Source organism: Truncatella angustata (assembly GCF_020726525.1).
Source record: "Truncatella angustata strain MPI-SDFR-AT-0073 chromosome Unknown BKA67scaffold_6, whole genome shotgun sequence".
Lineage (NCBI taxonomy): Eukaryota > Fungi > Ascomycota > Sordariomycetes > Amphisphaeriales > Sporocadaceae > Truncatella > Truncatella angustata.
In genome coordinates, this window is record NW_025763386.1 from 1,345,316 (window position 1) to 1,372,258 (window position 26,943).

Below are 26,943 nucleotides of genomic sequence, written 5' to 3' on the forward strand. Positions count from 1 at the left end.
TGGAAATGCGTCAGATACTCGAGTAGGCAGACTGACTTAACGCGTATCATCGATTATATTCCGGGTCACTAATACACATCTGTACGTTTTCACGTAGACGAACGACGAGTTATTTGCGATGCATAATAATTACGAGGGGCATCATAGCCTCTTCGTGAAAAGGAGGAAGGGTCCCATCAGGCAGGGATCAATGCCTTGCAGCATGATCCTCCATGCAACTAGGCTTAGACTCTTGACAGTTATGGCAGGAGCAGCCATTACTCGTCGTTTGGAAGGATTACTCAAGCAGATCAGCCGCACGAGATGGACCAATCCGCCTCAACCCTGGGTTAAGCATAAACGGCTGCATTGCAACATAGACCAAGCCTCGCTGGATGATCGAGAAAGGCAGTGTTCCAATCTTTGGGTATAAATATAGGATCACCGCCCTAGGAGTAATGAAGAGGTTTTGCTGTCGGTATGCTCATCGAGCCTGTGTATTAACGATGGTCCCTTTCACCGCAATTGTGCGTTTGCTAGCACTTGCCGCCACCAATGCTGTTATAGTCAATGCCATTCCGTACAAAGTTCTTCAATTGCGTGATCCGCCCACGGCGCTGCCAGAGAGAGCCACGGTAGACGACAAGAAGTGTGTGCGATCAATCTGTCTGGTTCTTTAGCTAACGAGTCTGCGTAGATGGCAACCTGCAATGGATTTCGACACTGATAGGTAAGCACTACGCTATTCTCCTTTGCCACAATACAGTTACTGGCATGGCACTAAACATACCGTTGGGGATGTAGTTGCTATAATACCCCAGCAATCGATGCGAACGGGAACGTTGCGCCAGGCCTTGATCACGACAACACAGGATTGTCAACAGGCTGTCATGATCTGTCGGATCTCCAAAACAACAACGTGTACTCCCGTGCGCGATGCAACAATGGATGGTAAGTGCAACGATTCCGTGATCGCCCGGCGCACTATTCGGTTGAAGACTCATTCTGTGACAGGTGCGCTTACATGTATGATTACTATTTCGAGAAGGATGTAGCTATTCAAAACTTTCCTTTCGATCTAGGTCACCGGCACGACTGGGAACACATCGTCATATTTGTGCAAAACGGTGTTGCCAAAGCTGTTGCCGCATCACAACATGGCAATTACGAGACGAAAGCAGCCAGTGATGTTCGTTGGGACGGTAACCATCCCAAGATGGTATTCCACAAAGACGGGTTGAGCACGCATTGCTTTCGTTTTGCGAATGCGGACGACGACCACATTGAGAATGCATTGGGCCAATGGTTCTACGGCCCCCTCGTCTCGTACAATGGGTTCCCGACAACTGGGCTGCGGGACAAGCTGATGTCTTGGGATTTTGGTGATGCTAGTATAGGCATCAAGGATGCGAGCTTCCAAAACCAACTTGAGAATGCGCGCAAGGACCTCGTCCCTGGATTTGACAGCAGTTTAGACGATGGCTCGCCAGGCAATCCGTAGGGCTGTCCCCCTCAGCAATGTTGAATGCATACTCTCTGATGAACAGAAAGCGGTTCTTGTCCATGGAAACAATTTCCATTCAGAACTGAGGAATTCCAAATCGAACGAACCCGCATGGTGTACTACTCACAAATAATGTCCGTGCAAGTTTGTAGCACTATTTCCGCAAATGGCAAATGTGCACCGTTCATCAAGATTGCAAACCCACTAGAACGGCCTGTCGGTCTCTCTCTAGCGCCCGAAGCCCCCAGAATGCTCGTGGGCTCTCCGACGAGCCGCGGTCGTCTACTGCACACAGTAATCAGATCCATGGGCAGCCAGCGCACTCTTTAGCATGATGTCATCTTCTGTAACCCGTAGCTTGAGAGCTTCTGAAAGTGTATTGAATCCGCACCATCCCGCACATGCTCACAGCGGATTTGTCGGGCGTATCAGTTTACGGAGTATTACGCACGTTCTCATAGGGCTGACATTGCCTGTATCAGTAAACGAGTGAAACCACGTCCACCAGCTAGCCTCGGCTTTGCCAGTTTTCAGTTGGCGACTACCGTGGACAGAATTTGGAGCACGTCACGCCACCCAAGAGCCTGTTGGGCTTTTTAGAATGGATATATATCAAGCAAGACCCTTCCGTGTTATCAGCAACCGAGCATTGAACTTGCATCTGGATTTACGAGTGTCTTCACGAATCATACCGCTCGTGGCCCACAGAACCTTCACCACAAAGCAAAACCGTCAGGCGACTGCTATCTCAGGTACCGCAAGAACGTCAACAGTCGCTTCAAAGCAACCACAGCTAAATTCCACGAGAATCGACCTGCGACCCATCACAATGTCGTCCAAGCTCATTCCATTAACACCATCGGATGTCATGGTCATTCGCGAAATCACACCAAATGTCATCACTCTTTCCGTGCCCTTTTCGCGATTTGGCCTTGTGAGAGTCGGTGGTCGCGGCACAATAGGTTAGTTCGTACGCCGCACGCAATATGTTCCACCGCTTACATTGTCTTATAGTGCGTCTGACCACAGGCTCGTTGGCTGTCATATCACCCGTCGCGCTCACCCCTGAGGTGAAGGCGAAAGTGGCAGAGTTAGGCGGCAATGTTGCGTATCTAGTTGCCTCGGACATTGAGCATCACATTTTCATTTCGGAGTGGGCCAAGGAGTATCCAAATGCGAAACTCGTCGGCCCCCAAGGCCTCCAAGAAAAGCGCGAGAAGGCCAACGATGAAAAGATTGGCAAGGAGAAGTTCAACTTCATTTACACGCCCGAGAACCACCAGGATAACAACATCGATGCGGATTTCGCAGCTAACTTCGAGGTCGAGTACATGGACTCTCACCCAAACAAGGAAATCGTCCTGTTCTACAAGCCCGAGAAGATCCTGATACAGGCCGATCTGATGTTTAACCTACCATGTGTGGAGCAATACTCACGCGTCCCAGAGGCAGAGAAAAGTTCGCACGGCTTGGCAAACAAACTCTTCAATGGCCTCCAGAGCACGGAAGGCGAGGCTAAAGGTATCAAACGATTTTTGTGGTACGCCATGAGCGCCGGCAACCGCCCTGCGTTCAATAAGAGTGTACAGAGAATCGATGCGTGGGATTTCGATACAATTATCCCATGCCACGGCGAGACCATGATTGGCAACGGAAAACAGCTATTCCGGAAAGTCTTTGAGTGGCATCTTGCAGGTCACAAATGATTTGAGGAGAAAGAGTCGTTGAGGTTCGTCGCTCGTCGTTTTTCGTGACATGAGGTTGGTCAGTTGGGGTTTATTCAGTGTTTGCATCGATACCACCATTTTTGTTTTAGATTTATGCAGTTTTGTTTGATTTGGTATGGTTTACTAGTCACTATAATCCTACTTGGTTTCTGTTCGTAAAAGTGATGTGCACCCCGCCTCTGGAACTTGCGATATCTCTTGGCTGATATGTGATGTAGCACTTAACTGAGAGTGCTTGCTTAGTTCACGGGCTCTGGTGGATTGCCCCCTCGCCTAGCTCGGGTTTCAGAGGTCGACCTCCGCGACAACACTTGGGTTTGGACGATGGGCAGATTTTCGGACGATGCGCAGACTTTCGGACTTTGCTCCACCTCGCGTGGAACCCCTTCTTGAACATTCTACCAAGTAACGTCCAAGACTCTACATGCCATCAACTTATTTTGATGACATGGCGCCGTTCTCCACTCCAAGAAGGCATCGCGTAAAGGTTACGGAATGTATTGTGGTAGGCCACGCTTGCTATTCATTGGGTTCCGCCCGAGAGACGATAGGCAGGGCGAAAGCAGAACGGGTACGCTTATCCCGCGACAGCGTCAGTAGGTCTGGGATTATCGCAATATACTCTTGTTGGTGGGCATCTAAGTGTTTTGGGATGGCTCATCACAAATCAGGGGGGTTAAAGCGTACCCAGAAGTAAAGCAGAATCTTGGAGAGTCGTCGGCGAACGGAGACGCGCGCGCATAATGTAGACTAGCCGCCGAGCAGAGTTTATAATCCGAGTGTTTTGCTCGCAAGGAGTAGTGATGGCAAGACTCCTGAGTTGCGATGTTCCCAAACACTTATAAGTACAATGCATAGATGCATGTTCAGGCTCAAAACAATTCGCGGTGCTTTGATAACTCAATGCTGGTCAACCAAGGGGGCGGAACATGCTTTATCCAGATCGCATCGGCTGAGCCACTGGAAGTTGGGATAGCCCTTCATCATGGCAATTACTCCCTTGAGGCTAGATTTCTTGCCCACATCTTGCTGCGCTCTGAGCGACATTGTCAGAGATACCTAAGTGGTCGAGCTTAAGGTATACTGAGACATGACTGGTTTTTGCCATGCTGACAGGAGCATAACAGTTGACAGAAGACCGGTATAATATATGGATCATTCGTTGATATTATCGCTGATATTATCATCGATATAAACACTACCGTAACAAATCAAATCTTCAACAAATGCTTGTCTAGCCTCTTGCCGCTGTTTATTCTGAACCGACACTGGACAGGTCCAGCGACTGGGTTTGACACCGCTATCGACCCTTATAGAATGCCGTAAAGTTAAGAACAACGAAGATAGCCAAATAAACCCAGGCGGACGGCACGCTCCCAGTATCGTCGTTGACCCAGAGTGCTCGCGAGAAGTTATTTGCCACAGCCCACCGCTCTTTTAGCTGTTGTTGGGTCACAAATCCAAACATAAACAGCATAATGGTAGTGAGCATCAACAGTAGTGGTATCAAACTTGGAAACGGTAGGGCGAGGCCGCCTGGTTGTGCTCCATCCCATATGGTACCATCTCCCTGGGGGCCGTCGCTCTCCCCCTGGCCTGACCCTTGATGTTGGACATGTTCCCAATCATTGGCATCATCCTCTTTGAGCAGTACATGAAGTAGGTTGGGTGCTGGGTCAAGTCTACAAACTTCAGAGACACTCATTGCTTCGTCGGCCAATTTGCTGTATATATCAAGCTCGCTCAGAAGGACCTCATGCTTTTCAATTTCCCTCTTGACGTGCTTCTTTTGGATCTGGTTCTGACGTTTCTCCTCGTCCGATGCCGTTGGAGGCTCCTGCTCGAGCTTTTCCATCCGGGCTCGCAGCTTCTTCAAATCGGCTTCGAGATACAGATCCAAATCAACCGCAAAAGCAACCTGTCCGACATCGAGATCAGCGTCGATAGGCTGCTTGGTATCTCTAAAAATTTTCATGACTTGCTGCATCCTCTGATAGAACACAAGAAGCTTCTTGGAGATAACGTTTACCTGATCCACCTCTGCTCGAAGCTGCTCGTTGCGCTGTTGAAGATTGACCGCGTCGTCGATCACAGGAGGGATGGTTTCGGGGTCATTGTTTTGGATGTACTGCTGCAGAATCTCCAGCTCCCGAGCAGCTTCGATCACTTGTTGCCGATAATCCTCGCATTCCATCTCAAGCTCCCTCATTCTGTGTCCCTGCTTCTCCTGCCCGTCTGTGCTCAGAGCGGCAGAGCTCTCATCTTGCCTCTCTCGCTGCCTCTCCTCTTCCAGCAGCCTCTGGAGTATGGACTCCATCCGCCTCATTTCGGAGATCGCACGAAGAACTATTGCTTTAACGGGTTCTCGTATTTTCTTGCAGGTAGCGCAGTCATAATCCTGTGTTTGAGGTGCAGTAGAAGTAGAACCTTTCTGACGTTCCTGGACACCTTCAGTGAGGTCGGCTACGTTTATGTTTGCGCCGTGGAGCTGTGTCTTCAAACCTTCTACCTCCGAATTCTTGGCTTCTAACTCTTTCTCAGTTATCTCGATGGTTCCGTTGGCTTCAGCTTGTTCGGTAAGTTTAGCTTCTATCTCTTCCCTTAGCTCTACACGAGTAGTTTGACAGTCTTCTAGCTGATCTTTCACAGTATTCACTTGCTTCTGCAGATCCTGATTGCGTCTTTCGAGACCTTCCGTCTTCTTTTCCAATCCAGCCCGCATTGCTTTCTCGTGGTCGTCTCGCCCCCTGAGTGCCTTGTCGCTCTCGTCGAAGAACTCAAGGATCCCGTCCGTATCCCTTTCGGTCAACTCTGCACATGGCTGCACAGGTAGACTAGGAAATGGGTCCAGGTTCTGCCGGTCGACCAGCCATTTGTTGAGGTCTACCAGGCTTGATCGGATCTCCGAAGTCTTAATGAGCTGTGGGTTGACACGGCTATATTGCGCCAGCATTGCGGCAATTTCATGGAGCATCATATTGTGGTCTACTGCGATGTGAGACAACAGATCGTAAGAAGAAAGTTCGCCGTTCCCGCTTTGGTGAATAATTCGCCGCAAGACAGAACCTAGGTACTCGCCATAAGGGTCGGTTCTAGTAGTTTCCCCGATGCTCTCCACCGGTGTAGATGATCTTCGGGATGTGACTACGGAGCGAATGGACATGGCGGACTGTGATGCCGTTTCATCGTCGTAGGTAAAGTTTTCTGTTGGTTCGGTCGACAAGCCTACTGCTCCTTCCTCATCGGCAGTGCTCTCTTTCGTAGAGCTCGCTGGACTCGTGAAGCCTGTGTCTACATTCTCTTGGTTGCTGAACAAAGGAGACGACCCACGTCGCTGTCGAATCTGTGTACGAAGCTCTTGAATTAGGGTATTCAATTCCTCATTCTTCTCTACCAGGCGAGAAACCCGAGTTTTCTCGCCGTCCAGAGCGTCCTGGATGGTTTTCTTCTCCGTCTGCGCCTGTTTCAACTGCTCCTTCCAATCTTCTGCCGCGTTTTTTGCCTCCACGAAATCCTTATGATTTTGATCAGCTCTACTATTTACCCGTTGCAGTTCTTCTACCTCTTTCTTAACCTTGTTCTGTGCATCTTTCAGTTGTGATTTCATTTCGCCGAGACCCTTTTCATGTTCATCCCAGGCTGTTCTAAAACGTTCGAGCTCCTCGAGGTCACTCTTGACATCTTCGCGTGCCTTAACTGCGCTCTCTTGCTCTACTTTCACCATGTCTTCCTTCAGCCCCTGTACCTGACTCTCAAGCTCTCGTAACTTGTGGTAGGTGGCATCCCGTGTACCTGCCGCCGCCCACTCGTCGTATTCCGCCACAGATGCCCGTTCACGGAGCTTTTCCAAGGCACTGGTCACGTGCTTCTTCCAGGCCGCGCCTGTGGTATTCGTAAATTCTGAAAACATTTCTGCTCGCTCTTCACCACGCGCGTTTCCTATACCCTGCAAGTCCTCGAGCAGGGTTTCACGCTGGTTGTTTATCCATTCCGGCACCGTAATTCCCAGGTCGTTTGCTTCTGTACCCATGGTTTTCAGAATCGCGCCAAGCTGCGCTCCGTATTGATTTGCAGTCTCATCTTCGAAAGCGACGACTTCATTTTCATACCACTTCAGAATGTCTTCCTTAAAGTTGACAACTACGTCACCGGCGTCGCCTTGACTTGTTGGTTCGTTGGCGTTGGCGGTATCCTGCCCCTCATCCTGTGGCTCATGACCTTCCGTTGTGGTTTCTTTGGACGTCATGACAGCTGATAAGCAGATTCGCTTCAACGGTACGGTACGTTGAATATGTGGGCTAAGATGTTTCGAACATGGAAACTCATTCATGTTCGCTCATCAAGTTTATGCCGTGGTGTTTTACAAAGGACGTCTCGAATCCCGGGTGCGGATGTGCAGGTTCGTCGGGATCCTTTGTGTCTCCAATAGAGTAAAATTACAGCCAAAGCTTCTTTCAGCTGTCGTCAAAGACTGCCAGGCTGGCTTTACGAAAACGGTATTTAACTGAAGCTGTACTATTAATCAGATCATGGAGACTGTGGTAGCGGTATCGAAACTCAATAACATCAAATGTACCTTGTAAGCAACGTGATCATGGCTAAACTTTTGATTGTTCAAGATGATGCTTCATGGCTACGAAGGCTCCCGAGCTGAGCCGCAAAAGGGCGCTTGGGAAAATTTTGTGTCTTCTTATGTTAGTTGTGATTCATTTCGATATAAGGGTGTTTGCAACGGGAGAGCATGAGAACGGCGGTGTGAATATGGTAGCTTCGACTGACTTGTTGTATAATATACGTCCGGGTGCATGGGCAACTCCTCGAGTATTGGCCATGCCCAACACTGGGCTGCCGTCGAGAAACGCAGGTCTAGACACGACGGGAATGCCATTTTCCGATCAATTGTACCATCCACGGGCCCCTGGTCCAGCATTACCTTGCTGTTGACGGTGCTCAATGATCGAACTCCTGATGTCGTAAGCCTTCACGATTGCATCGTATTGAGCTTTGTCAAGATGGAAGATCGCTTGATGTTTTTGAGAACCATGCCTTGAGCCGGTTTCGTTGCGATCCGGTTCTTCGATCGGAGCTAGAATGTTAGTTAGCTACAATCCTGGGCTTGGATGACCATGTGTATGCTGACTTACCGAGGGTCGGGTGACCATTCTCGTCGACCTCAAGCTGGACTCTGTTGTCGCGGATCAAGAAACTGACGTAAAACATGTTCTCCACCGTTTGGCCAAATGACTTTGGGTTGATGACGCATCTGAAAAAGTCCATTCCACCCGTGCTCTTCAGCCCATATTGATTCATAACCTCCTCTGACTTCTCCTCGCCTCCAGCGTTGTATGCATCTTCTGCTGCGTCCTGGGCTTCAGCCTGCGCCTCTTTCAGACGCTGTAGGATCTTGTGGCAAATTGCAGTCAGGTCGTTATCCTCCTTCCTCTGTATTGCGCTAGCGTCTAAAACTTCTGGTCTTGTTTCCCTTAGAGCATTGGGCCGGAATGGAGCGCTCTTCTTGGTTATCTTCCTGATCTTCTTTTCGACAGATAGCGGGCCCAGCAAGAAGCCAGATGCAGCAGGCCGGCGTACATTGGGCACACCGACAAATCTTCCAAGGTGCTCCCAATTGCAAGGATCGCCCTCGTCACCAATTTCATCCTCATCGTCGGAATCTGCCTGTTGTCGTCTACCATTGGGTTGCCTGCGCTGACGCTGGGTACTTGTGAGCTCTGGAGCCTCGTCGTCGGCGATTCCGGCACCTAGTCGCATATATCGTAAGCACTGTGTGACAAAGCTGTCGACGTCAACACCTTGACCAGCATCGCCAGACGTCAGCAACGCAGTCTTCTTGTAGGACAATTCCACAGTCTCGACCAAAAGTCGCGAGTCGATTGTGGCCTCAGCTGTCTGTTTGACATTCCCAGATAAAGCGTTTGCCTTCTTGATCAGTTGTCGCACCCCGCCTTCGCCAGGTTGCAAGTATTTGTCCCTGTTTATCCTGGCGTCTTCCCGCAGCCTCCTCAGCCCGCGCTGGACCTCACGCCTCTCCTCAATGGGCTGATCTGGATCGTATTGATCCGAGTCTTCGCCATCCACATCGCTGCCGTCCGACGCATCGCTAGGCTCCTCCGTGCGGCGACGAGAACTTGCCCGGTCTACACCATTGGCGAGACCCCGCTTCCGCTTTGACGATTCAGCACCGCGACTGCTTCTGTCTCTCACAACAAGCGGGCGGCCGCTGTTTTCTCTGTCCGATTCAACGCCCGGCGAACCGGAGCGTGATGGCGAAGACGACATGGCTGGAAACTGTAAACGGCAGGTACAAACAAGGAGGCGAGGTAGGAAACGACTGAGCGAGCAATGATACTAGTCAGATACTCAGGAGATCTGCTCATATGATAAAACACCAGTCAAATAAGACGATCTTGTTTATTAGGCTTTCTATGCACACCAAGGGTCTGATAATCCGCTTGAGAAATCGCGTCGCTGTTGGCGAGACGCGACTGAACCTTTACTTTAATTGAGTGCGCTAAACTAAGCTACGGCACTAAAAGCCATGCGGGGTCCAGATGGGGGTTCAGACCACGCCTGCACCTTGCAGACCTTGTAGGCACACGATAAGGATTAACTACTGTAGGCACGGCGAAGATTCCCTGCGGGTAGCTCCCCACTCGTCTTTGGGTGTCGCGCGCACTAACCTAACCTAGTCCGAGGCCCATCTCGACTCCTTGTGATCGTTGTCAAATGACGACAGCTAACCAGAATGCTTGCCTGTTGAACGTGTTCAGGACGACCACTGCTTCGTTCACTCGCGCTGAGTTCCATCGGTCCCTCGCTTAGTCCAAATTGAAGCAACATGGGATCCGAAGAGTTGAAATGGATCCCTTCTCTTTTGTGACCTCAGAGTCGCTAGACTATCCATTAAGTGTTCGCATGTGAGTATGCTATGCTGCTGGTAGAGACCCTTCATGCATGGAACACCACTTAACAGACCGCGACAACCCTTAGAATTAATCTCGAAGGCGAAGAACCACCCCAGAAGCCATCCGAACTTCTCCGAAGACCGGATCTGAGATATATCGGCTCTAACACGAGGTATGCGATGAGTCACAGTCGAAACGAATCTCTACAATCAACCAGAATTGCTGACCGGCGACGCGATAGCGCACATTCCGACCTGTACGTTACGGCGCAAGTCTGGGCTGGCTCCAAGCCTTTGACTGTTCCAGTGCAGACATCTTACAAGTCATTCAAGAACGAGAGGAGGTAATGCAGTACTTCCATGCATGGGGTGGCCATAGGCACTGATAGTTGCTGATAGTTGGAATGAGTGGCTCGATGTCCCCATACCGTATAGATCGTTGCCACTCAACTCGCGACTAGCCCTTACGATATGGGATGTATCACCTACCGGAGGAAAGCAGGCCCAGGGTCACGCTGTTCCCTTTGGAGGGACGACGTTGCCTCTCTTTGACAAAGACAGCCAGGTTCAAAAAGGTAGATTGAAATGTCTTGTTTATAGACATCAGCTTGCCGATGGTCATGACGACACCATCACGCCCTGGACAACAATCACAAACAAAAAGCCCTCGGCCAGGAAACATGGTAGCATTGTGGATAAAGAAGCCGAGGAGTTAGAGCGCATGGACAAGCTCTTCAAAAAGTACGAAATGAACGAGATTCCAAGAGTCGAATGGCTCGATCACATGGTCTGGCGCCAATCGGAGAAGCGCGGTGCCGCTGCCACCAAAAACACCATTAGAGCCCTGCAAAGGCAGGCTGGCATCAAGCAAGAAAACGGCACGAAGCAGAATGGCGGCGTGGGCGAGAGAGGCGATGATTCTGTGAATCTTGGTCCTTCGACGTTCACTCTCACCATCGAACTTCCAAGATTCGACTTCCCTATCGTTTTTACTGACCACGAGTATCCCCCGCCGCCTATCTCATCTGTCCAGCATCTCTCAGCGTCGCAATCTCACTTGGATCTCAAACCACCGCCTGAGGTATCTTTTGGCCCGGGCATCAACGGACCTGGCGATGGAGGCAACCGCGTGGTTCGTATTTATGATCCAGAAGTTGCCGCGAAGGACAACCCAGCAGAAGCGAAACATAGACGCCTGGTACGAAGTCAGCACCGGCATGGGACATTAGATAAAGACTTGAAGCCTAATGCCAAGGTTCGGGACGAGTTGAACGTGATAATGGCGTATTCACCCACCCACAGCTTGACACCGGAAGAGAAAGATCTTGTTTGGAAATTCCGTTACCATTTGACAAAGGACAAGCGGGCCTTGACCAAATTTATCAAGTCCGTCAACTGGCAAGACCAGAGCGAGTCAAAACAAGCCATTCAAGTCATGGCAAAATGGACAGAAATTGATGTCGATGACGCTCTGGAGCTTCTGGGTCCAACTTTTGACGCACCAGCTGTTCGTGCTTATTCAGTTGACCGTTTGAGGAAGGCCGACGACAATGAACTGCTTTTGTATCTGCTACAATTGGTCCAAGCCCTCAAATTTGAACACGTGCCGACAGATACGAACCAGCCAGCTTTAGAGTCGTCTTCATTAGCATCTTTCCTCATCTCAAGAGCCGTGGAAAACTTCACCCTGGCCACTTACTTCTATTGGTACCTCGTCGTTGAATACGACGACAAGAGCCCCGAACAAGGTCAAGAAGTCCGCACCATGTACGCCAAAGTCTTGCACGATTTCATGGTAGAACTAGAAACAAAGCCAGGCGGTTCTGATACCAGGAAAACACTCCTACGACAGGCTGAACTTATCACGGTCCTCTCGAAGATATCTGGCGAGATTAAGACATCATCGGAAACTACATCACGAAAGATCGACAGAGTCAAGGCCTTCCTAGCAGATTCAAAGAACGAATTGCTCAGCATTGACCCACCGGTACCGTTACCACTCGATCCATTTGTATTGGTCACGGGCGTTGTGCCTGAAGAGACCCGAGTTTTCAAATCGTCATTGTCGCCGATCATGGTGACTTTCAAGACAGCGTCAGGCGGTAAATATCCTATGCTGTTCAAGACGGGCGATGACTTGAGGCAGGACCAGCTCGTCATCCAGATCATCACTCTCATGGACCAACTACTGCAGAAGGAGAACTTGGACTTAAAGCTGTCCCCATACAAGATCTTGGCCACTAGCACGACGGCTGGCGCATCTCAGTTTGTACCTTCACAGACTTTCGCCGCAATATCGTCCAAGTACGGTAGCAACCCGGCGCTGGCATACCTTAAGCAGCATAATCCTGATTCAAGGGCCTACCAAGGCGTTCGGAAAGAGACTTTGGAGACATTTGTGAAGTCTTGTGCGGGTTATTGTGTAATAACCTATATTCTTGGCGTTGGCGACCGACATTTGGAGAACCTTTTACTTGCACCTGATGGTCACTTTTTCCATGCGGATTTCGGATTCATCCTCGGACGGGACCCAAAACCTTTTGCGCCTGCTTTGAAATTAAGCAAAGAAATGGTCGATGCCATGGGTGGCTTCAGCCCTCCAAGCGAGCTTTATCTACAATTCAAGCAGTACTGCTTCCTTGCATTTACAGCACTTCGGAAGTCTTCGAATCTGATCTTGAACTTGTTCAGCCTCATGGTTCATGCCAATATCCCAGACATCAAGATTGAGCCGGACAAAGCCGTTTTCAAGGTAAAAGAACGATTCCACCTGGATCTCAAGGAGGAAGATGCTCTTCGTCTACTCGAGTCGATTATGGAGGATAGTCTGACAGGATTCATGCCTGTCATGATTGATAGGCTTCATGCTTTCACTCAAGCATTAAGGACTTGATTCGAACTATATATGTATATAGACCGAGTAATATCCGCTCTACGCACCACTCTGACCTCCTTTTGAAGTGCTTTGTGTTGCGTACGGGAGCCAATCTCCACGTAGCTTCGAATTCAGGCGAAGAATATTGCATGGAATCAACCATAACAGATCTCATAGGAGACGTCAACAAGGCAGCCCCCACCCCCTCACTCTTCTCTCTTTTGTGGCTAGGGCACATTGTGAAAGCGATGAACAGGCTCTTCTCGTCTCACATTGTAAAGTAGTGTTCTCATGGACGTGGACCACAGAACTCCCATCGATCCTGTAAATCACAACGTATCCGCATAAGGGGTATGCTATCGGCTAGAACTGCACGTACGTTATCCTGATTTACTTGGAAAAGGAAAAGGAAAAAGGCGCGTGTGATCTACATGGTGTATGTGAGCACAGTACGTCGCCAATACTCTCTCGGCTTCCCATTTTCTCCCATCAATCTGTTCAGTGAGATTGTTCTAGAACCTGGAGCAACAGCTTGCCCAGGGAACGTTGTGTTTTCAAGTATCTGAAAACACTATGTTCTGCCAGAGGGCTCTACTATCACTACTTCCCGATCCCACACTCTTCATCCGCCCATTTATAACAATGCGCCAGAACTTGTTCGGGTCAGTCTACTCTCTACCTATGTCTCCGATCTGCGCAGTTACTAAATTACCGCCTTGAGCCTCCAGCAAACTTCAGTTTTCTGCTTGTCGATCCCGCTTGTAAGTTAACAAGATGATCTACGGACTGAGATACCCCTTACAAGATGTTAGCCAGAAATCTCCCAATTATGAGTCATAATAATTGAAGCACCATGACGGCTCGGAGACAGCCCTTCCTCGACTCGAGTTTCCACATAATCAATGACACGTCTCATGCAAGCGTATTACCGAAGTCATAAGCGACAGAAAAGTGCGATGGCTTCTTTAAGTGTTCAGAGCATCGACCAGATCCCGCGCCCAGGTGAGCTGGCATCTGGGAGGTAGATGAGAAGGTGGTTTGACTGTCGTCATTACGGGCCATCTGCAAGTAGGTAACTTGTGCAAGGAGCAAGCAGCGTCCATCATTGCAAAGGGAAGTAAAACTTGCAGACATTAGACCGTAACACTGTTGGACCCTATTATGATGGTTCAAGACTCGAGTGTATATTGATAAATAGCATGTTGCCATAAAATGTAAGTTGTCGAAATTAGAGTTAGTTAACCTAGTTGCATACAATTACACCTGTTGCAATGGATCCTATGACTTGGCGCTACATATATCGATATTGGCACACGATATGAAAGTTGGGGTCTACCGGTCGATACTCTCTGAAGTAAATGTGCAAGATTCGGGCGATGACAGAACACCAGCGTTGTGGGAAAGGCGTCTTGCCAGAGAAGTGAATGGTAACCCACCAGGTATTGATGTATGCAATGATTGAAAAGAACACGAGAGGTGACGACGCAAAGAGCAAGCCCGTCGTTTAGTGCAAAACCCCGTCGTAAGTGGCCGAACTTTGCTTCTTGATAAATTGATGGTGCAGAGATCAAGTGGCTGCGTTTGAATGTGTTCTATGTTGCTCCATTTGTAAGACTTCTCCTTCCTAGGTAATACACCTTGTCTGTCGGGTAGCTATCACGTAGCCTATCGACTGACCCACTGCGGAAACACTGACTGGGCTCCACGGCGTCGATTACATAGTACTATGTAAGATACCCGTCCAATGTGGTGTGCCTGTATCACTCCATCTCGTTGCCGACTCCCGCTTCCCCTGCAGTAGCGCAAAAGTGTGCCACGACGGATTTACCTGCCAGCCAAAGGGATTCAGGTTTCTATATTTTGCAGAGTTTGGAAGTTTATGCTGTTTTATGTTCATTAGCACTGCCCAACTGGTTTTTGTGGTGGAGTTGGAATTGCCCTGTATGCTGTTAGCGCAACTAGTGATCTCAAGTGGTCCACTGGGGGTCTGGGCGATTTCCCACATGGCATTCTCTGTGAGTAGATTGCGGAGCTCTGCAATGTTGCCGTGAAAAGCAAAAGACAATGAATGCTAGCAAGGCTGGATGAGCAGGAAGACCATGCTTTTGCAAAGAAGAAGAAGAAAAAATTAAATAAGAATAAAACTTCCTTGAAGACTTGAGGCGGATGCTTCATCACACGATTCGCCACAGTTCTTTTTCATGATGTCCGTATTATGCAGTCCAACTCGTACAATTGGTAGCACCGAGAAAGTGGTAGCATGAGGAATATTTAGTAACAGTGCTAAAATAAGGGCCGCTGATAGTCCAGCTCCCAAAGAACTAAGCCTGATTGTATGAGCTAGCACACGACGGACTGTATTTATCAGCAGCTTCAGCACCAACACTCTCCTAAAAGGGCCAAAGTCCTTGGGAAGTGAGGCTTTGCAAGAGTCAGTGACGGCTTCGGCAGGGAATTGCTTTAGGAACCCGAATCCAATCACAGGGGCCAGGCTCTGCCATTCATGACATTACACGGGCTCGATCACATTTGACACGGGCCGTCGCTTAGCGGTACTGTAGTACCAACTGTCGTATCGGCATGAGATTCGGCCTTGAGCACTGTTGGCACCTGAAAAATGATTGATTATTGTTTGCCTAAACGGGAGGAAAGCAAGCAAAACAAAAGGAAGACAGTTGCTCTTGCGAGTGAGTGTTGAAAAGGACTGATCCCTTGTATACATTTCGCATTCTTTCGGGGGCCATTACAGTTGCGCCACACAACGTTGGAGGTTAAAACGCTCCATTCATGAACACGGGGGTTACTGTTTTGGGCGACCAACGCCTTTCTCCATTCCCCACCTCCTGCACGTCTCCCAGGGTCTTCGTAGCAGTCCGACAATCCCCATCTCCTCACAATATACACCAACTTGGACGGTCGAAACCGAGAAAAGCGTATGGCGGAAGGGCTCAAGTGCTCAGGAGCTTTCGCCTTCATTCGAGATGGAAGCAAAACTTCAATAGACAGATTCTGACTCGAAGCCGCAAATCCGAGCCGTCTCCAGCGTTACACGATCTGACCCCCAGCCACTAAGTACCTAACCACTACTGGACCCTGTCCCCAGTCTGCCCAGGTTCTCCACCTAAAAGAGCAGCCCACGCGCGCCACCCCTTCACTTCTCTTTGCTTGCTTCTCGTCCCTGTTGCTCAGTCCACTTCAGTCCATTGACCTGTTGCTTGGGAGCTTCTCTACTGTTTCTCTGGCCAGCGTCCATTTCCCGACGTGATACTTTGCTTCTTGATCAGCGTCATTGCATCGTCAAAAGTTGAGCTGTAGGCATTGGTTTGAGATCCTGTCAGGCCACCAGCAATAGCCTCTTCTCCACAGCCAGACCAGCCGTCTGTACCAGGAACCCGCGAACCCCCGTACACTAACTAGTCTGTCTTCTTGCTACGACTTGTTGTGATTAATTTGCTTTATGCTTGCAGCATCGCCAGTTCTCTCAGTGCGCACCTGAATGCGACTACCAAACTTCCACCATGATGCCTAAAACAACCCCGAGACCGGACGGGCAGGCTGTCGCCCAAGCAACACAACCCTCGAAACGCTTCGAACTGCCAGCACTGGACTTCCATTTTGGCTCTCTTACGGAGGGGACTAACATCCCACCACCCCTGCCATCGCCAGTACAGGAGGTCCCCACGCCGCCCAAGACTCCGCGGTCAGAGAATGTGTCGATGAAGGAAGCCACTGAGATAACCAATGGGCATGCCAATGGCGCAGAGACGTCGCCTAAGTCCGATACCACCAGCTCGACAGCAGCAGGGCTGAAGCGCACAGCTGAGCAAGGCCCCGCTTCACCAACGGAGTCCAGCCGTGGTAGTCTGAGGCGTTACCTCAGCAAGAATCTGCTGAATGGTACATACGATGAGCATGGCTCGATCAGCGGACAGGGCGCTTCCAGGCCCCCAAGCCGTACAGCGAGCGTCATGGCAGAAGAGCGGAAGTCCAAACGAGGGAGTGGATGGTTCCGACGTCTTCGCTCGGGCGAGTCAAACAAACCAAACAACTCGAACAAACGGAACAGCGTAATGCAATTCGAGGATGTAAAGCAGGAGAGGGCACCACCACCTCCGATGATCCCCGAACTAAGCTCCTGGGAGTCCAAGGTCGATACGAAAATAGGCGACGACCTGTTCAAAGAAATCAAGTAATGCTTGACGTGAACGGGTTCTCACCAAGCCTGTTTGGCAGCAGGCCCCAGTTTCACGAACCTAATAAGAGAGAGGGGGAGAAGGAGAGAGCATGATTGGCCGGCGTACGATTGATTTTGTTTTCTCAGAGATCGAAGCAATTGCATCAAAAGCACAAGTTTGCGGGAGTGCTGAAGAGTGGAAGATTTGATACCCAGCTCACACGTGGGCTCATTCATTGACATACGACGTCGTTTCTTTGTTTTTTGTTTTATTTAATTTGTTGTTCTGTCTGTTTTGACTGGTACAATTCCTCCCTTCACGCCATACATTCTACGTTTTGGACGATCTACGAGCGGAAAGCTCATGTACGGCTATTGTATCACTCAGATATGGTGTACATATGCTTGCGAAGCGACTTGGCATCCCGAAATATTTTGACGAGATGCTATTCAGGTTTTTAATGGGGAGATGGGAGGAAACGAAACTCCAGGCGAGGCCAATCGACTGAGGAAAGACTGAAAAGCCATGAATGGGGCGAGATTTAACTTCACCAATTGTCGTCTGCCGACACGTGCTTATGGGATATGAGAGCGACTGACAATTTATATCAATATTCACCAAAATTCATCAATTCTTTTTGATATAGGGCCATCAAAGGGCAATCTTTCCTCTGCAGTATGAGCCTGGCTAAGCAGGAAGAACTTGGGGGCTCCCTTTCTTGTTTGCTTAGAGCAGACTGGCGAGGGCTCCAACGCTCCACCTGGTGCTATTTTTGTTTTGATGTTTACTTTGCCCGCGGCTGGCGGACTTGACATGGTAACTAACAGTCTTCTGTTCCGCAAGTCTATTCTATGATTATCATGCCACTTGGGCTTACCAATCGAAAGGTTCGGACTGTTTCGGTGTTCCGAAGATAAACTCGGGTGCTGTTAAAAAGCAAGTGTGTTGTTAACACTAATACTACTATCGCCACAAGCCATGTGAAGCCGTCTTGCTCAGTCAGATATGGTGAAACTCGGGAACTTTGAAACACAGGCAGGACCCTGAAAACCGATACAGTCAGCCCTCAGCCCTGAGCCCTGAAGCTTCTCTTGCATGAACCTACATATGAGCTAACCTAGGTAAGCTTCAACCATCTGGAGCTCCACCTCAGCATGGTACGAGGTGGGAGGTGGGTGCAGGTTCAAGTCACAGGGTAAGTTGGAGGTAGGCAAGGTAGGGACTACGGATGTACCATGTATTCGTAGGTGCGTGCGCTAAGCGATGCCCAACGGCACTCAAACGTCATTGCCGAGCTGCTACCGGCTAACGTTAGCAAGTGCAAAGCTCCAGAGCTCCGAGCCCAGGATTCTGGAGCTTCTGAACATTTGAATCGTAACCTCAGGCAACAGAGTTTGATTCGACGAGGGACAACACATTGCATATACCCAGTCAAAAATGGCTTCGATCAGGTGTCTAAGGGTGTCCCAGACCCTCTCAAAATCTTCAATCCGCCCAGCGCGATGCACAAGGACAACAGCCGCTGCAGCCCCACTAACACAGCGCCGATACAAGTCAGGACCTTATGGCTATACGCAAGCCAAATCTCTGGTTTTTAGCAAGTTTGGCGAGCCGGATGATGTCCTCAGGTCAGTCCAAAGTGCTTCCTTGATCCATTCGACACACCCTCAGTTTCTGTGCCGCCGACCTCCGGCAAGCATAACCTTTTACCGAAACCCTGGCTAACGCTTCTGGACACACAGAATACACACCCACTCCATAAGCCCCTCGCTTCCTTCGTCCTCCCTGCTCCTCCGCGCCCTCGCCGCGCCGATAAACCCAGCCGACGTCAACACGATCCAGGGAACCTATGGCGTGAAGCCCGCCTTCTCGCCCCTGATCGGCACCTCGGAGCCGTCGGTGATCCCCGGAAACGAGGGCGTCTTCGAGGTTCTCTCGGGCTCCTCGTCCAACGAACTCGGCGACATAAAAAAGGGCGACTGGGTCATCCCGGCCAAGACGGGCTTCGGCACCTGGCGCACCCACGCCGTCGCCGAGGCCGGGAGCGTCCTCCGGGTCGACAGGGACGGGCTCACCCCGACCCAGGCCGGCACCGTCGCCGTCAACCCGTGCAGCGCGTACCGCATGCTGAGGGACTACGCCGACCCACCCCTCCGCGAGGGCGACTGGTTCATCCAGAACGGGGCCAACTCGGGCGTCGGGCGCGCCGCCATCCAGCTGGGCCGCCTGTGGGGGTACAGGAGCATCAACGTGGTGCGCGGGAGGGACACGCCCGAGGAGACGGAGAAGCTGAGGCGCGAGCTGAAGGAGCTGGGCGCCGACCACGTCGTCACGGAGGAGGAGTTCCTGAGCCGCGAGTTCCGGGACCAGGTCAAGGAGTGGACCCGCGGGGGCCGGGAGGGCATCCAGCTGGGACTCAACTGCGTGGGCGGAAAGTCGGCGCAGAACATGGCCAAGAACCTGGGGGCGAATGCCAGCCTGGTCACGTACGGCGGCATGTCGAGGCAGCCCGTGGTTCTGCCGACGGGCCTGTTAATATTCAAGAATATCAAGTTCCTCGGCTTCTGGCTGAGCAGGTGGGCGGACCAGAACACGGCGGACAAGCAGCGGACGGTGAACGAGATCCTCGGCTTGGTGAGGGAAGGCAAGTTCAGGGATACGCCGGTCGTCGATGTCAAGTGGGACTGGGACACGGAGGAGAGCACATTGAGGGAGGCGGTCCAAGGCACACTGCAGGGCTTTAGGCAAGGCAAGGGAGTGTTTGTCTTTGGGGAGACTTAAGATGTTTATACTCGGGAAGGACTGTATGATGGCTATACCCCTTTGGTAGAGCGGCAACGAATAGAGAAACCACGGGGTTCTTCATGAACGGCACATTCTGTCATCACATGACTTTTATAGCCGTCAGGAACCCCCCTCAAAACGATAAGAAAAGTGATGATGAATTTAGCTGGACGCTCTCTGAAGAATGCCTATCGCCTACGTCTAGATGATCAGTATGCCTGCTGTCTGAAGGATTCCTGTTGCACCAGCCATAGACAAATATCGAGACCTCTGCTCGTGGGGGAGGCCCTTTTCCATCGTGGCCCATGTTGACCTTAATCGCAGAGCACAATCGCGTCGTCTTCACTACCTCGCAGCGCGGAGCCACCGAACACAACGGGGTTCCCCTAGTCCCCTCCCAGTATATATCGTGCTGCTAAGCTCTCATTCACAGCCACAGCCCTATCTGGGCTCGGGCCTGGGCTCTCTTCCTTGACCTTTGGTGGCACTACTGCCGGGCGGTTCGGGCGTGTACTCTCCTGTTTGACTTTCGGGGACCCTTCTGGTCTGTCGTCCTTCTACTTGGCATACTGCTGGGTCCACTCTCTAGCGGTCGCGATGGCCTTGTTCTCGTCTTCTTTCCAGCTCTTGGCGACGTCGGCGGCGAGTGGATCATCGGGGTTGGGGGCGCCGAGTAGGGCCTGGATGGAGAGAAGAATAGTCCTGATTTGGAGGGCAGGGGACCAGTTGTCTATGAACGATGTTAGCATAGCCCCTCACTGGGATATCGATACCCTGCTGCATACTCTTCAGGACATCAAGGCAGATGCGGCCAAGCTTGTCGACGTTGGGGTGGTAGATCTTGGTGAGAAAGCGGATCTTGGGCGGGACCATGGGGTAGTCGTCAGTCAGGAAGAGCTCGAGCTTAAAGTTGCCGCCTATCAATGTTGGTCAGCGGTGCGTGATACAACAAGAGGAGGTGCCCAGCCTACCCTGGTACGGAGAGCCGTCGGGTCCTGAAATTTCGACATCAAAGTATCGCAGGTTGTCATCGTGGGGGGTGGCCTTGATGCCAGGTACTCTGCGCAGAGCGATCAGCATGTTGAGCAACCCGATAGCATGTACGTTCCGAGTGGCACTCACGGCTCACTGTTCAAGCGCTCCGTCTCCTTGATGATTCGCTTGGGCAACGCCATGTCCGCAACTGATATCCAGGGCTTCCGTGAGGTGATAGGGGGGGGGTGCTGTGCGACGCGAGTGTGGTGAGTAACGGGCGCAACGATATATGCTGTCCGTCCGGGTCAAGGTCTTGTCAAATGTGAAGAGCTCCAAGCTCGGTAATCAATAAGATTGTGGAAAAGGTTGATTGCTGGTTGATGGATGGACGGCTGCTAGTTTCAAACGAATGCCGTCGGGTGGTCTTTGGTGGGGGTTTGCCTGCGGGTGACTTGAATTTGGCCTCGCCCCTCTCCTCGCCCCTCGCTGACCTAGTAACTTATGGAGTACTCACGTAAAGTAAATATGGAACAGTTTGGTACAAGTATCGCAGGGTGTCCCGATATCCCGAGAGGCAGCAGCAGGTTATTTACAGCTTGAATGAGGAAGGTGACACTCTGGTTGAAAGCAAGAGCAAGTCAACGACCATATAACAGTGCACTGGAAGCCTGCAGTTGCCTCGTGATGCAACGGAGATACGAGCGGTGATGTTCTAGATAGCCAAAGGTCGGGTGACGTTGATGTCCTCGCCCAGTCTAGTCTATAGCTAACCATGGAACTTGAACTACACGTAGAATCGATGAGCACTGTTTGCAATAACGATAAGGCCCGCGGGGTTCTTGGCTCTGCTGCTTGGGAGAGCGCATCCAGAGGCTGCGGGTGGTCACGCCCCAATAACTATCATATCGCAACTGCCCCTCATTCACGGCTGGAAGTGCTTTTCCCGCATAGTTCTGTAAGCCCAGTGAGGTACCCTTTTCCATCTCAGCTTCTGGAACTCCATCTACATGGCAGCCATTTCTGACCCATAACCCAACCTACGCTAAAAACGCACGGGCCGCCATCCCTGCGCATCGCGCTTCATGAGCTTAATGCGCTCTGCCGTTCAGTCGCTTCCCTTCTTGTAAGTTTGCTCATCTTCGTACTCACCAAGACGACATGCTGCTTGCCGCGCGGTAACCTGTTATCGTCAGATTCTTTATCACCACCGCATTACTTAGCTAATCACTAATGCTTATCGAGGGAGTTGATGGGATGCGAAAGAGCTCAGCCGTTGTGCTTCCTGGATTGGCACAAGCGTGAAGTACATGGGCTGGAGGGCAACTCATAGTTGTGGAGTGAGCTCCTCATGAAGCCACCCGGTCTTCGCAATGATATAAACCACGCCCCGGCACATTGAATAAATCCCAAGATGCCTTCGACAATGGATGTCTCGAGAAAGAAGGCCAAGGTCATTCGGACAGCGGATGAGAGCGAGACCTTCGAAGCCGACGTCACTATCCATGTGGATGGGCTGGTTGGCTCAGCTACCATCTCCCCAAGCGGCCGAGATATAGCTCTTGCATCGTGAGTGGGTCACGAACCATCTTCTTGGGCAGAACACTAACACCATGATAGACCCGAGGGCCTCGCAGTCATTGACCTCGACTCACCCTATAGTCCACCTCGCAGGCTGAGCAGCCATGGCTCTCCTTGGCTGGTGGTAGATGTGCAATGGTCACCTTTCGCTGCGCGAGATTACTGGGTGGCTTCAACAGCTAATCATCGTTGTCTCATATGGAACCTCAATCTTCGCGAAGATGCCGCAAATGGTGCCATCGAGCATTCTCTGCAGGGCCACAGCAGGGCAATCACAGACATCAACTTCTCTGCACACCATCCCGACATGCTCGCCACCTGTGCTGTCGACGGCTATGTTCACAGCTGGGATTTACGAAGGCCAAGAAAGCCTGCCTTGACTTTCTGCGATTGGTATGCTGGAGCCACACAAGTCAAGTACAATCGCCAGGATCCACACATCCTTGCTTCGTCTCACGATCGATGGCTTCATATTTGGGACGAGAGGAAGACTTCAAAACCCCTCAAGTCTATCAATGCCCATACCTCCAAGATCTATGGTTTGGATTGGAATCGCACCGACGCCAATCGTGTGGCTACATGCTCTTTGGACAAGACCATCAAGCTCTGGGACTACAAAACATCTGATGAACCGGAACGTATCATTCGGACAGACTTCCCAGTATGGCGTGCCCGGCATACACCTTTCGGCTCTGGACTTCTCGCAATGCCTCAGAGTGAACCTGGTAACCTGTATTTGTACAACAGAGAGCGGCGCGAAGGTGAAGCCAGCGATGCTACTGTCGATCCTGTGGCCATCTTCCCGGGCCATGGAAACCACAAGGCCAGAGAATTCCTCTGGAGAGTTCGTGGTGGTATCGTGGATGGGCTTGATCAGCGAGACTTCCAGCTGGTCTCTTGGGGTGAGGACAATGAGCTTCGGCTTCATCAAGTAGAGCCACATTTGCTTGAGGAGGTGGGCCATGCCAAAGGGACAGAGGCTCCAGAAAACTTCATTATCACCAGGAAGGGGGCTGCCTACAAAAGTTACAGGTCATTTGGCGACACTGCGCTGAGAGAAAGAAGGGCGACCACTATGAGCAGTGGTCCAAGACCTGGAAGTGGTGGAGATCCGTATAAGCGCAGCGCACTTACACTGGGAATGCAGTCTGTGTCAGGCCAGTATCGTCCCGGCTCCGCATCCTGGAGAGGTCCGTCAATGAAAGCCAAGGCTACATCGGGCAAGCCTACCGACAGAAACCTAGACCAACTCGGCTGGATGAAAGGTATCACCATGAGCAAGAAGAAGAGACCGGCCATCGAACCACCCCAGAGAAAGGATTCTAGAGACTCGACCATGTTTGGTTCAACTTTCCACGATCATTGGGAGCAGCCAGAGGCCCTGAACGATGAATTAGTGCGCCTCGACAACCGATTGCCTAACGTGCAGTGGGACAACGTCGACATGATCAATCTGATCGTCGATGCTTCGTTGAAAGGGCCTTGGGGTACAGATGGTGACATGATTTACTTGAAGATCAAAGTTGATGTCCCCCATGGCTATCCCAAGTCCAAGGCGCCAAAGTTTATCATAGAGAAGACTGCATTGATGTCCGATCAGACACATGCAAAAATCGAAACTGAGGTCAATCAAGTTGCCGCGCAGTTCGCGAAGAAGAGCCAGAATTGCCTGGAAGTAACATTTAGTTACTTGCTTGGCGAAACCGACCTGACCAGCAGTACATCGTTTTTCAAGAATGTCCGAGATCTTGACGACGAACTTGACGCAATGGCTGATGAGAGTTCGAGCGACGATGAGGATAACGATATTCCCGCTGGTGGTTCGGCAAGCATGTCACAGGAGCTTAGTGCTAGTATCGAGCTTGACCGCGACACAATGCACGCACCTTTGAATATTGGAACAGTTCCCATAGATCCTCGCTTGTGTGGCGCTCGCTGGTCCCATGACGGCAGGTTGGTTTGCTTTTTTCCTTCCAAAGACGAGAAGGCAAGAGCTTTGTTCATGACTTCCAGCGACAATTACAAGGAGAAACCGAAGGGCGAACCCACCTTCGCAGGTTTTGGCAGACTGCAGCAAGACTCTCCACCGCCTCGACAGGGACAGCTCGACGGATCCTCTGTGGCTGATGAGCAATCAGATTCGGAAGATGATGACTCTTCGAGTTCCAGTGATTCTGAGAACACCTACATGCACAAGATAAGCATGTGGTATCTACCAAACAAGCGATTTCGGAAGACGTTCAGCGGAAGCTATTCTATGCGCTCAAGTGGCGGAGGCACCGGCGTCGACACAGGTACCGGAACTGGCACAAGCAGGCGGCGCAACGCCCGACCCAAGAATATTGTTTCTTTGCACGATTTTCGGGACATGTTGCCATCCCGACGAGAGCTGGCACAGGAGTACGCAATCTTTGGAGACGGCCCTGACGTCTGTCGACACAATGCACGTGTCGCTGAGAAGTACAATCGCCCCGACTTGGTACAAGTGTGGGAGTATGCAGCGTTGATTTTGCGCAACGATGTCCCACTGGAATTGCTTCATCCGGCGCAGCGCAAGAACTCGGTCCTTGTCGTTGCTAAGGATATTGTCTCCCGGTTCAAAGATCAGCGTTCCAAGAACCCAGCTAGGACTCTGACCGGCAGAGTGAAATGGGGTCACCATCCTTTTGCTAAAGAAGTCATCCGGGATCTATTTAACCACTTTGAGTCGATGGCTGATGCACAGATGCTTGCCATGCTTTCTTGTGTTTTCAGCGAGGCCGCCGCTGAGGACAGCAGAGCCTACGCGGAATCGCGATTAACTCAACCGGAGACGCCGCTGCCGATGAAGGCACCTTCGTTCTCACTGGATTATTTCCCGACAGATGCATCATTGTGGTATGCAAGTCCAAAATATCAGAGCCATGTGACATCAGCCGTTACAACTCCGGGAACTGTACACACTCCCCTAAAGACGCCTGGATCCTGGAATTCAAACGAAGGTTACTGGCCCGGTGATCCTGCCTCGAACTCATATTCTTGCGGAGAGACTCCTCCGTCAATAACGCCCAGAGATACTTTGTCTGAACATGACCCGACTCAGAGCCTTTCGACTTCTCCTGAGCCCCGGCTTTTCCGTCGTGCTAACGCCACGCTGACTCAGAGCTTCGCTTCTAGCTTTCCTAGGCCGTTTGCAAGCACAGTCTCAACGTCACCTCCAACGCGGAAACGCCCAAGCCCGGGCGAGAACTTTTTGGCCAACTTGACACCGAACGTCACATGGGGCGGCAATACCATAATTGGACCTACATCCGAGCCCACAACCACTCGGAATTCCATGTCTGATGACGAGGTGAGAAAAGATGAAGAACAACCACTGGTCTGTACCGGAATACACATGCATATGGAAGACCAGTCTCAATTCGACGACGACGGCTGGCTCTCGGTGCCTTTGTTGGAGCCTTCTCGTGTTGAATTTTTTGAACACTACCGCCGTTCCTATGCAGAAATGTTGTCCATGTGGAACCTTCCGCTTTCTAGACTCGAGATACTGAAGTTCAACGTCATGAATGATGACAACCAAGTACCAAACTCAGTACAAATCGGTGGTTCTGATCAAGAAAATATCCATGATTGGCAGAGTAACGATAATCACAGCCATACCACTCTGACACTAGCGCAAACCGGCAGCAAGTCGCCAATTGTGCTGGGTAAGAAAGAGCAGCTTCAATCTATTGTCAACTCGGATCGCGGTCTCGATGTCGTGGGTATTTGTCGTGTTCACGAAACACATTTGGAACCAGTCAAACCTATTTATGCAAATGCGCCGTCGCTAGGAGGCGCGGTGGGTACTTGCGAACGCTGTAAGCGCGCACAGCTGCAGCTGAGCTGCGTGTATTGCCGTGAGCAACTGGATGCCATGTATGTCCCCTGTCTCGGTTGCGGCTGCGCTATTCACGAGGTCTGTCTGAACGAGTGGAACTCCTTGGGTGAGACAGAGTGCCCAGCTGGAGATGAATGCAATTGCGTGGATCAAGCATGCAATGGCCAAATCGAGTCATGGGCCGTACTTCAGGGTGCGCTACGACAAGGCAAAGTGCATCATCAACAGCCGTCTGATGGGGACATTCCTATGACACCTGAGCGCGAAAAGAGCGACTGGGAGAGCGTGGCAAGCGGCTCTCAGCTTCCCGCTGCCGATGCTCAAGGAAAGCCACTAACTTTAGGTAACTTAGCTGACGGTAAACAGCCCCTCAGTGCTGCCAGGATCAGCCTCGGCAACCGGCTCAGAAAATCGGCTGGCCAATGGGGTAGTACGGCCAGTCTTAGAAAGAAATCCGGAAGCGTATCTTCGGCACTGGGGAGACGGTAGAGCAGTTTCTCTGGTGTGACGGGTATGGCACTGGACCATAGCACCAAGGCGGCGGAGAAAAAAATGGTAGAAA

At 51.0% G+C, this 26,943-nt stretch overlaps 10 protein-coding genes across 10 annotated transcripts; 6 read left to right on the plus strand and 4 right to left on the minus strand.

Annotated features, from left to right (window-relative positions):
• Nucleotides 1-485: 485 nt before the first annotated feature.
• Nucleotides 486-1,480, plus strand: BKA67DRAFT_520449 (necrosis inducing protein-domain-containing protein; the record flags this gene model as incomplete). Its single annotated transcript, XM_046098184.1, has 4 exons — nucleotides 486-628; nucleotides 677-709; nucleotides 784-930; nucleotides 994-1,480. The coding sequence occupies 4 exons, from the start codon at nucleotides 486-488 to the stop codon at nucleotides 1,478-1,480; spliced, it is 810 nt and encodes a 269-aa protein (XP_045956139.1).
• Nucleotides 1,481-2,312: 832 nt separating this feature from the next.
• Nucleotides 2,313-3,189, plus strand: BKA67DRAFT_520275 (beta-lactamase-like protein; the record flags this gene model as incomplete). Its single annotated transcript, XM_046098166.1, has 2 exons — nucleotides 2,313-2,445; nucleotides 2,498-3,189. 2 exons carry the CDS (start codon nucleotides 2,313-2,315, stop codon nucleotides 3,187-3,189), a joined length of 825 nt encoding a protein of 274 aa, XP_045956140.1.
• Nucleotides 3,190-4,382: 1,193 nt separating this feature from the next.
• On the minus strand, nucleotides 4,383-7,855 carry BKA67DRAFT_340274 (uncharacterized protein). The gene is made up of 2 exons (XM_046096296.1): nucleotides 7,787-7,855; nucleotides 4,383-7,720 (listed from the first exon to the last, which is right to left on the minus strand). Exon 2 carries the CDS (start codon nucleotides 7,538-7,540, stop codon nucleotides 4,511-4,513), a length of 3,030 nt encoding a protein of 1,009 aa, XP_045956141.1. The 5' UTR covers nucleotides 7,541-7,720; nucleotides 7,787-7,855; the 3' UTR covers nucleotides 4,383-4,510.
• On the minus strand, nucleotides 7,823-9,703 carry BKA67DRAFT_340279 (Nse4 C-terminal-domain-containing protein). The gene is made up of 2 exons (XM_046096297.1): nucleotides 8,355-9,703; nucleotides 7,823-8,296 (listed from the first exon to the last, which is right to left on the minus strand). Exons 1-2 carry the CDS (start codon nucleotides 9,505-9,507, stop codon nucleotides 8,106-8,108), a joined length of 1,344 nt encoding a protein of 447 aa, XP_045956142.1. The 5' UTR covers nucleotides 9,508-9,703; the 3' UTR covers nucleotides 7,823-8,105.
• Nucleotides 9,704-10,086: 383 nt separating this feature from the next.
• BKA67DRAFT_520995 (phosphatidylinositol 3) lies at nucleotides 10,087-13,025 on the plus strand (the record flags this gene model as incomplete). Its single annotated transcript, XM_046098233.1, has 4 exons — nucleotides 10,087-10,145; nucleotides 10,219-10,305; nucleotides 10,375-10,476; nucleotides 10,532-13,025. The coding sequence occupies 4 exons, from the start codon at nucleotides 10,087-10,089 to the stop codon at nucleotides 13,023-13,025; spliced, it is 2,742 nt and encodes a 913-aa protein (XP_045956143.1).
• Nucleotides 13,026-14,547: 1,522 nt separating this feature from the next.
• BKA67DRAFT_572233 (uncharacterized protein) lies at nucleotides 14,548-15,264 on the minus strand. Its single transcript, XM_046103270.1, has 2 exons — nucleotides 15,011-15,264; nucleotides 14,548-14,946 (listed from the first exon to the last, which is right to left on the minus strand). Exons 1-2 carry the CDS (start codon nucleotides 15,180-15,182, stop codon nucleotides 14,885-14,887), a joined length of 234 nt encoding a protein of 77 aa, XP_045956144.1. The 5' UTR covers nucleotides 15,183-15,264; the 3' UTR covers nucleotides 14,548-14,884.
• A 1,264-nt stretch (nucleotides 15,265-16,528) lies between these two features.
• BKA67DRAFT_521026 (uncharacterized protein) lies at nucleotides 16,529-17,200 on the plus strand (the record flags this gene model as incomplete). The annotated part of the gene is made up of 1 exon (XM_046098234.1): nucleotides 16,529-17,200. The coding sequence occupies one exon, from the start codon at nucleotides 16,529-16,531 to the stop codon at nucleotides 17,198-17,200; it is 672 nt and encodes a 223-aa protein (XP_045956145.1).
• Nucleotides 17,201-18,619: 1,419 nt separating this feature from the next.
• Nucleotides 18,620-19,963, plus strand: BKA67DRAFT_537718 (uncharacterized protein; the record flags this gene model as incomplete). Its single annotated transcript, XM_046100374.1, has 2 exons — nucleotides 18,620-18,810; nucleotides 18,925-19,963. 2 exons carry the CDS (start codon nucleotides 18,620-18,622, stop codon nucleotides 19,961-19,963), a joined length of 1,230 nt encoding a protein of 409 aa, XP_045956146.1.
• A 435-nt stretch (nucleotides 19,964-20,398) lies between these two features.
• BKA67DRAFT_340322 (ubiquitin-conjugating enzyme/RWD-like protein) lies at nucleotides 20,399-21,333 on the minus strand. Its single transcript, XM_046096298.1, has 4 exons — nucleotides 21,089-21,333; nucleotides 20,938-21,026; nucleotides 20,752-20,883; nucleotides 20,399-20,696 (listed from the first exon to the last, which is right to left on the minus strand). The coding sequence occupies exons 1-4, from the start codon at nucleotides 21,139-21,141 to the stop codon at nucleotides 20,524-20,526; spliced, it is 447 nt and encodes a 148-aa protein (XP_045956147.1). The 5' UTR covers nucleotides 21,142-21,333; the 3' UTR covers nucleotides 20,399-20,523.
• Nucleotides 21,334-22,352: 1,019 nt separating this feature from the next.
• Nucleotides 22,353-26,870, plus strand: BKA67DRAFT_521453 (uncharacterized protein; the record flags this gene model as incomplete). Its single annotated transcript, XM_046098278.1, has 2 exons — nucleotides 22,353-22,507; nucleotides 22,559-26,870. 2 exons carry the CDS (start codon nucleotides 22,353-22,355, stop codon nucleotides 26,868-26,870), a joined length of 4,467 nt encoding a protein of 1,488 aa, XP_045956148.1.
• Between the last annotated feature and the right edge of the window lie 73 nt (nucleotides 26,871-26,943).

Excerpts from the sequence above, each read along its gene's own strand:
- BKA67DRAFT_340274 (XM_046096296.1), bottom strand. The coding sequence starts at position 7,540 with ATGAATGAGTTTCCATGTTCGAAACATCTTAGCCCACATATTCAACGT.
- BKA67DRAFT_340279 (XM_046096297.1), bottom strand. The coding sequence starts at position 9,507 with ATGTCGTCTTCGCCATCACGCTCCGGTTCGCCGGGCGTTGAATCGGAC. Across the intron at positions 8,297-8,354 it reads GAATGGTCACCCGACCCTCG|CTCCGATCGAAGAACCGGAT; the intron begins GTAAGTCAGCAT and ends CTAACATTCTAG.
- BKA67DRAFT_572233 (XM_046103270.1), bottom strand. The coding sequence starts at position 15,182 with ATGAAGCATCCGCCTCAAGTCTTCAAGGAAGTTTTATTCTTATTTAAT. Across the intron at positions 14,947-15,010 it reads CTACTCACAGAGAATGCCAT|GGCAATTCCAACTCCACCAC; the intron begins GTGGGAAATCGC and ends AACAGCATACAG.
- BKA67DRAFT_340322 (XM_046096298.1), bottom strand. The coding sequence starts at position 21,141 with ATGGCGTTGCCCAAGCGAATCATCAAGGAGACGGAGCGCTTGAACAGT. Across the intron at positions 21,027-21,088 it reads GAGCGCTTGAACAGTGAGCC|AGTACCTGGCATCAAGGCCA; the intron begins GTGAGTGCCACT and ends CGCTCTGCGCAG. Across the intron at positions 20,884-20,937 it reads CGACGGCTCTCCGTACCAGG|GCGGCAACTTTAAGCTCGAG; the intron begins GTAGGCTGGGCA and ends CAACATTGATAG.